This window comes from Otolemur garnettii, unplaced genomic scaffold (assembly GCF_000181295.1).
Source record: "Otolemur garnettii isolate 467f Iridium unplaced genomic scaffold, OtoGar3 scaffold00025, whole genome shotgun sequence".
Classification (NCBI taxonomy): domain Eukaryota; kingdom Metazoa; phylum Chordata; class Mammalia; order Primates; family Galagidae; genus Otolemur; species Otolemur garnettii.
Genome location: NW_003852420.1, coordinates 20,943,926 through 20,951,336, shown reverse-complemented (window position 1 = coordinate 20,951,336; position 7,411 = coordinate 20,943,926). Strand labels below are relative to the sequence as shown.

Sequence of the window (7,411 nt, the reverse complement as noted above, 5' to 3'; positions counted from 1 at the left end):
AAAAAAAAAAAAAAAAAAAAATCAAATCAACCAACTATAGTTCATGAGGTCACCCTCTTCTTTTGTAAATAACGTTTTATAGGATTAGGGTGAGATGAGGAAGGGAGGGCCCTACAAGTGCAGGAACAGATTTTGTCTTTTCTTAAAAGTTTATTTTGTTCAACATCAAAGCATATAATTTGCATTAATTTTGGTGTTTTAAATATTGCATTAAAGTATGATTTCCATTTGATTACTTGGTTTTGTGGGGGTGGGAGAGCGGGGAGCTTAAATTTTGCTCCCAAGGTGAAAGAGTGTCTTGCACAGGCTTGGAAACAGACGTGCCAGCGAGCTGCCAGCCACCAGCTGGTGTCCCGACTGCCACTTCCCCGCTCGGGGCCTGGTCAGGAAACGCAAGGTCCTTCCAGGCCCAGTTTCGAACTCCCTAACACCCCTGTCCTCTATTTGCGGAGAATCCCGCCCAGCATTCCAGCTCCGTTGGGGTACCGCCAGGGCCTTCTTTCTTTCGGGGCGCCCTAAGAGGAGGAGCTTCCGCAGCAAGAAACGCGCGAAAGGGGAGGGCGGCCGGCAGGGGCAGGCCCGGGGCCCGGGCGGCCGGCAGCGCGCGCCGCACAGACCGAGAGCACCCCTGCCACCCCGGCCAAAGCGCGGGAAGCCGGGCGGCGGGGCCGCACGCGAAGTCGGAGCCCAACCCGGGTGCGTCTCGAGGCCGCGGGGTCGGCGCAGTGAACGCCGGGAGCACCGCCCGCAAAGCCCCGGCGCTGGGCTCCGTGCCGCTCTGCTGCAACCCGCCGCGCAGCGCGGCTGGGACGCGTGTGCTTCAACTCACCTCGGAACCCACCTCGTCCGTCATGACTCCGGCCCCCCCAGCACTCCGCTCGGGACGAGGCAGCCACGGGTTCGCTCCGCCCGGGAGTCGCTGTTCCCGCCGCCCGCAGCCCGGCAGCACTGTTCGAGCTTTCGCGCCCAGTCGGAGTGGCGGCCCCACCTCTCGGGTTTGCACCAATCCAGAGGAGGCTTTCCACGGAGGCCGCGCCCCCGCCTGGCCCGCCAATTGCGAAGAGCCTCCGGCCGCCTAGGACCGCCTAGGACCGTAATCTGGACTGGGCTGGCGGGTCGCGGTGGCTGTTGTCGGCTGAGCCTGGGCGAGGCTGGAGGTGCCCTGGTTGTCGCTACCATGCCAAAGGTGATCTTTTACCTTTGCCATAGATCTAAAGCTCGCTTCAAGTGCAACTTGGAGAGTGAGTCTTCCACGGAAGCTGGTTCGTGGGCACCTGAGAATGACCTGAATCTTTTTTTTTTCCTTGAGACAGGGTCTTGCTTTGTCGCCCAGGCAGAAGTGCAGTGGCCCTCGCTGCAGCCTGAATTTATGGGCTCAAGCGCTCCTCCTGCCTCAACCCCGAATAGCTGAGACTCCAGGCTTGCCATGGTGCCTGGCTAGTTCTTTAAAAAAAAGATGAGGACTTGCTATGTTGCCCAGGCTGGTCTCCAACTCTTGGTCTCAAGAATCCCTCCCGCCTCAGCCTCCCTAAGTGTTGGGATTACAGGTGTGAGCCACTGCTCCTGACCTGTACCTGAATCTTTTCAGAGGGAATAGAGATTGGAAGGCATGGGGGATTTTCTCCCTAACTCCATTTCTGGAGCAGATAGATTCTGTCTTCCTCTCCTTGTACATGATACTCACCATTGAGTATAAAAAAGAAAAGAAAAGTTTTTCGGGCTGCTCAGATACCAAAGAGTATCTTCAGGTAATCTTTATAATTTTATTTAGAGTTAGTTTGAGGATGCAAAAAGCACCCATCTCATTCTTAGAGGGCTTCTATTTTTGTACAAGGCTGGAAAAAGAATTAAATCTCTGGAGTCAGACTTGACCCAGACAATTATAATCCCATTTTTGTCATTGTGCTGGTTATTATCTTTTTGTCCTTTCTTTGGCTTGGACTGTGTCCAGACAAGGCTGACAGCTCTAGCCTGTATTACCCCCAGCTTCCTTGCCCTCTGGCTTTTGGTTGAGTCAAGCCACTGTAAGACACTTTATAAATTGAATCTAGGAAGAAGATCAGAGGGCACCAGGAAAGAAAGCTCAGAGTATCTACTGCCCATTTAACCCACCATGGTCATATCCACTGGGAGGAAGACCAGCTTAGCCCAGTTTGCCCAGAACTAGTTTTAGCACAAAAGTCCCACATCCTGGGACTCTCCTGAGTCACAGGCATACCAGGATAGTTAGTTGATCAACCAATCCACTGGCCTTCCCATTCAAATTTCCAGCTTTAGCAGGTTCAGACAAGAGCTCCCTCTCCTCATGTTCCTTTCTTCACCTCCTCACAATGTCTCAACACATTTCTGTCCCCACCAATGAGATCCCATCACCCACCCTCTTCTCCTTTCCCATCTCAGTTTATCCACTTTTCTTACTTTACTATTAATTTCTACCTTGATGTTTCCAAATATATATCAATAGTGCTCCCTGCCTCATATTTTTTTTTAGTTCATGTCTTTTCTTAATTCATATATAATTACTTGTCTTCTGGTTTGTTGAAGCAGTAAGTAGGACAACATTTGCCACAGTAGTGTCTATCAAAGTGGCTGGCCATAAAAACTCCAGCACCACACTCATCTGAAGGACACTCTCGACGAAGGCGACTTATTTTGCCATTCTCATCGACCTTATAGTATTTCAGTACAGCCAGCTTAACCTTCTTTCTCTTACACTTATTCTTCTTGGGAGTGGTGTAAGACTCCTTCCATTTCTTAGCACCACCACGAAGTCTTAACACAAGATGAAGAGTGGACTCCTTTTGAATGTTGTAGTCAGACAAAGTATGTCCATCTTCCAGTTGCTTGCCAGCAAAAATGAGTCTTTGCTGATCAGGAGGAATTCCTTCCTTATCCTGGATCTTGGCCTTCACCTTTTCTATCGTATCCGAGGGTTCAACCTCAAGAGTGATGGTCTTCCCTGTGAGGGTTTTTACAAAAATCTGCATCTTGATGGAGGTTCCACCGCAGATGGCGGATCGGAAAGCCCTGCCTCATATTTGGAGGATTAACATTTATTGAGAGTTTACTCTGTAGCAGAAAAAGCTGCAGGAATTTTACAAGCATTGATTATCTTATTAATCTTCAGAATAAGCTTGTAAGGTAAGGAATTTTTTTTTTTTTTTGGTCCACTGTGTCACCCTGGATAGAGTGCTGGGTATCATAGCTCACAGCAACCTCAAACTCCTAGGCCCAATAGATCCTCCTGCCTCAGCCTCCTGAGTAGGTGGGATTACAGGTGCATACCACTAAGCCCAGCTAATTTTTCTATTTTTAATGTAAACTGGGTACTCTTGCTTAGGTTGGTGTTGAACTCCTGACCTCCTGACTTCAAATGATCCTCCCACCTCAGCATCCCAAAATGCTAGGATTACAGGCATGAGCCACTGCTCCTCGTGTAAAAAGAAATCTTTTATTCATTTTTTTATTGTGGTGAAATACACATAACATAAAATGTATCATCTTAACCATGTAAAAGTATACAATACAAAAATGCTTAGTATGTCCCCAGTATTATGCAACCAATCTTCACAATCCTTTTCATCTTGCAAAACCGAAGCTTTACACCCACTAAACAATACTTCATTCCTCATATCCCCATGAAATCTTTTATTTTATATATGGACTTGTGCCAAGCTAAAGTGAGTCTGCTTTTGGAATTAGCAAGCTGTATTCTGGAATTTTGGTGAATGGCACCATAATCCATCACTCCCCAACCAACTCAGAAACCTAAGAGTCACCTTGACTCCTCTGCTGCTTGGTCCTCAAAGTTTAGTCATCCAACAAGCCCTGTGTGAAAGTGATAGCTGACAACAAGGGAAATACTTGGAATGTTCACTTTCTAGGGATTAGCCTGAACCTGTCTCATAGATGGCTTTGTGCACTGAGGTCAGTCATGTAGTTTCTCAGAGGCCTGTTTCCCTTGTTTCTAACTAGAGACATTGGGTCAGATCATAATTCTCAAAGAGGTTTAATTGGCAGGATACCTGGAAGGGTATTACTCTACAGATATTACTCTTTGCAGTGCTGACACTCTTACTCTGGTCATGTAAATTAGGAAATATTTTCACGAATAGGATCTATCATTGTATCACAAGAAGTCAACATTTAAAAAGCAAGTCTGAGATTACAAATTCATGAAAAAATACGCCATGGAATTTAACAAGCTCCGCCAACTTCAAAGTGTTTAATGCTCCTTGGCAGACAACCAAAAGCAGATAACAAAGCCTTAAGAAATTTGGAAGGGAGATAATCGACTAAAATTGTGTCTTTTACTTCTTCTCCTTGCAAACTGACAAAGTCACGCTTTGAGTACTACTATTATTCCTTTGGAGTAAAGTTTGAGAGCTACTTGGTTTGCTCAAGTGTGCTGCTAAGTATCTTTGTCCTTGGAGAAGCAGTGCCACCATGTGGCAGGTCTTGGTCACATCGTTTCACCTATTGCCTATAGCCACTCTATCCTAAAACCATTCAGGGGTGGGGGAACATTTTAAGATTGTTCAGGCTCGGTGCCTGTGGCTCAAGCGGCTAAGGCGCCAGCCACATACACCTAAAGTGGCGGGTTCGTTGTGGCGGGCGCCTGTAGTCCCAGCTACTTGGGAGGCTGAGGCAGGAGACTCGCTTGAGCCCAGGACTTGGAGGTTGCTGTGAGCGTGATGCCATGGCACTCTACCCAGGGGGATAGCTTGAGGCTCCGTCTCAAAAAAAAAAAAAAAAAGAAAAAAGATTGTTCAAGAGTGGTTACAGTTCCAGCCACATGCACAAAGCCTGGGAGGTTTGAGCCCAGCCTGGGCCAACTAACCAACAATGACAACTGCAACGAAAAAAAAATAGCCTGTCATTGTGGTGGGTGCCTGTAGTCCCAGCTCAAAAAAAGAAGATTGTTCAAGAGTTATTTAAACACTCCTTTGGTGGGGTGAAATAGCTGCATCTCCAAGCATCTAGTTTCAAGAATGGTTTCATACTATAATTCATACAGTTCTAAAGCTTCTCTTAGAGAGTACCCTGCTTGAAGGCCTCAGCCATTTTTCTTGCTTAATGTTAAACACCCCGGACTTTAAAAATGTCACAGATCTGAAACATAGTGGATGCTTAATAAATAATTGTCAAATGAGTGATTAAAATACTGTGACCTAAAAATCAAAATTAAAATAAAAATATCAGGGCCTTTCCCCAAGATATAACAGCACCCACTGGTTGTTTTTTTTTGAGACAGAGTCTCACTACGTTGCCCTTGGTAGAATGTGGTGGCATCACAGCTCACAGCAACCTCAAACTCTTGGATTTAAGTGATTCTCTTGCCTCAGCCTCCCAAGTAGCTGGGACTATAGGCACCCGGCTATTTTTTGGTTGTAGTTGTCACTGTTGTTTGGCAGGCCCCAGACTGGGTTTGAACCCGCCAACCCCGGTGTATGTGGCCGGCACCCTAGCTGCTGAGCTATGCACCTAGCCACCATCAGCTATTCTGCCTGCAGAAGCTCCTTTACCATGACTTTGGGTGACCCTAAAATACCTGAAAAATATCCATCTATTCATTCAACAAATCTTGAGCACCTACATTAACCCTATGCTAGACTACAGCAAACATGGAGACATAAAATACAGTCTTGTTCTCAGAGAGCTTTCCACCACCATGCGGAACAGGCGGGCCAAGGGGGATGTGCAACATGGAAGTGGGTACGAGCAGTTGCAGGGCACCTGAGGAAGGGACGACTGACTTTGCCTAAGTCACAGGGAAAGGACGCCTGAACTGTGTTGCAAAAATGAATTGGGACTTCTCTAGGCAGGCACGGGGAGGAGAAGGCATTTCGGGTATGTGCAGGGGCTTGATAAAGCATGTTGTGTTTGTGGAACTGAAAGTAGGTCAGTATGACTAGGGGAGGAAGGGAGGGGCCAGAATGAAAGCTAAACAAGTTAGGAACAGGTTAGGTAATGGGGGTTAAACAGAGAACAAAAGGTCTCAAACGGTACGCCTAGTGTTTAGCTTTTAAACAGTACAAACTAGGCATCTCTGGAAGAATAGGAATATTTCTTGAGGAGTGTGATCTGGTCAGATACATGCTTGAGAAAGATTATTCCAGCAGCATATGAAGCATGGATTGGAAAGGGATTAGATTAAAGGCAAGAAGACCGGTTGTTTAAGTGGGAGATTACGGGAACCCGAACTAGGTCAATGATACTAACAATGGAGAGGACAGAATAGATTGGAAAAAAGAGGCAAAGAGACAGGGCTTGTTGAATGATTAAACTGAGGTGCAGGAGACAGTGGAGTTGATGTGACTCCAGTGACCCCTGCAGATCTGGACTGGTGAGTGATGGATTGTGATGACATTCACCGAAATTGAGAATATAGGTCACTAATTCCAGATACAGAGTCACTTTCGTTTGGTACCAGTTAATGTGTGGAATAAAACATTTCACCTTCTTACCTCACCCCTGTCCACCCATTGTCCAAACTGTAGCTCTTTCTCTTAATGTTTCTGGTGACTAAAGTGGTGGTCCCCAGACCTGTTTCTATATTCTATTTCCACATGAGTATCTTCACAGCAGCCAAAATCTTAACTCAGCATCTTTTTGTATTCTGTATTTTTTCCTTCAATTCCCCTTTCCTGTCTTGCTACCTATAATGTATAAGAGATTCTTCTGCCCTGCTGTATTCATTTTTTTCCCTCAGGCTTTTGGCGTCAGTTTTTGCAAAAAAATCAAGTGTTTTCATGACCCAACCCTCTCCTAAAGAAACTTAATGATTTGGTGGTGCAAGTAGTATTTCTTTAGATATTAGCATCCCCAGGATTTCAGTAATTGGCTTCAACCAATCTAGTGAGTATGTATGTATGAGGAAAAGGAATTTTTTTTGTTTGTTTTTTGAAACAGAGTCTCACTCTGTCACACTGAGTAGAGTGCTATGACATCATAGCTCACAGCAATCTCAAACTCTTGGGCTTAAGCAATCCTCTTGCCTCAGCCTCAGAAGCAGCTGGAACTACAAGCTGCCCTCCTGGTTTTTCTATTTTTAGTAGAGATAGGGTCTTGCTTTTGCTCAGGCTGGTCTCAAACTCCTGAGCTCAAGCAATCCACCCACCTTGGCCTTCCAGAGGACTGTAGGCATGAGTTACCACTGCACCTGGCCAGGAAAAGGAATTTTACTACAGAAGGACAAAGGGAGTCTGGTCCATTCCTACTTCCTGTTAAATTTCAGCATCTGCCTGTGGGTTGTCTAATGCTTGACCCCCTTCAGACATGCCAGGTAATTCAGCTGTACCTAGAAGAGCAGAGTCTTTTTTTTTTTTTTTTTTTTTTTGAGACAGAGCCTCAAGCTCTCCCCCTGGGTAGCGTGCCGTGGCACTACAGCTCACAGCAACCTCCAACTCCT

General features: G+C 46.1%; 1 protein-coding gene and 1 pseudogene across 2 annotated transcripts in view; both read right to left on the bottom strand.

Annotated features, from left to right (window-relative positions):
- CLSPN (claspin) overlaps window positions 1-853 on the bottom strand; it is a 35,495-nt gene extending 34,642 nt beyond the window's left edge. The window contains exon 1 of the mRNA XM_003788266.3: window positions 830-853. Coding sequence (XP_003788314.1) covers window positions 830-853 — 24 coding nt within the window. The remainder of the gene's footprint in view (window positions 1-829) is intronic.
- A 1,658-nt stretch (window positions 854-2,511) lies between these two features.
- LOC100952927 lies at window positions 2,512-3,024 on the bottom strand (annotated as a pseudogene). The gene has a single exon (XR_001161205.2). The product of XR_001161205.2 is annotated as a ubiquitin-40S ribosomal protein S27a pseudogene (transcript).
- Window positions 3,025-7,411: the final 4,387 nt, after the last annotated feature.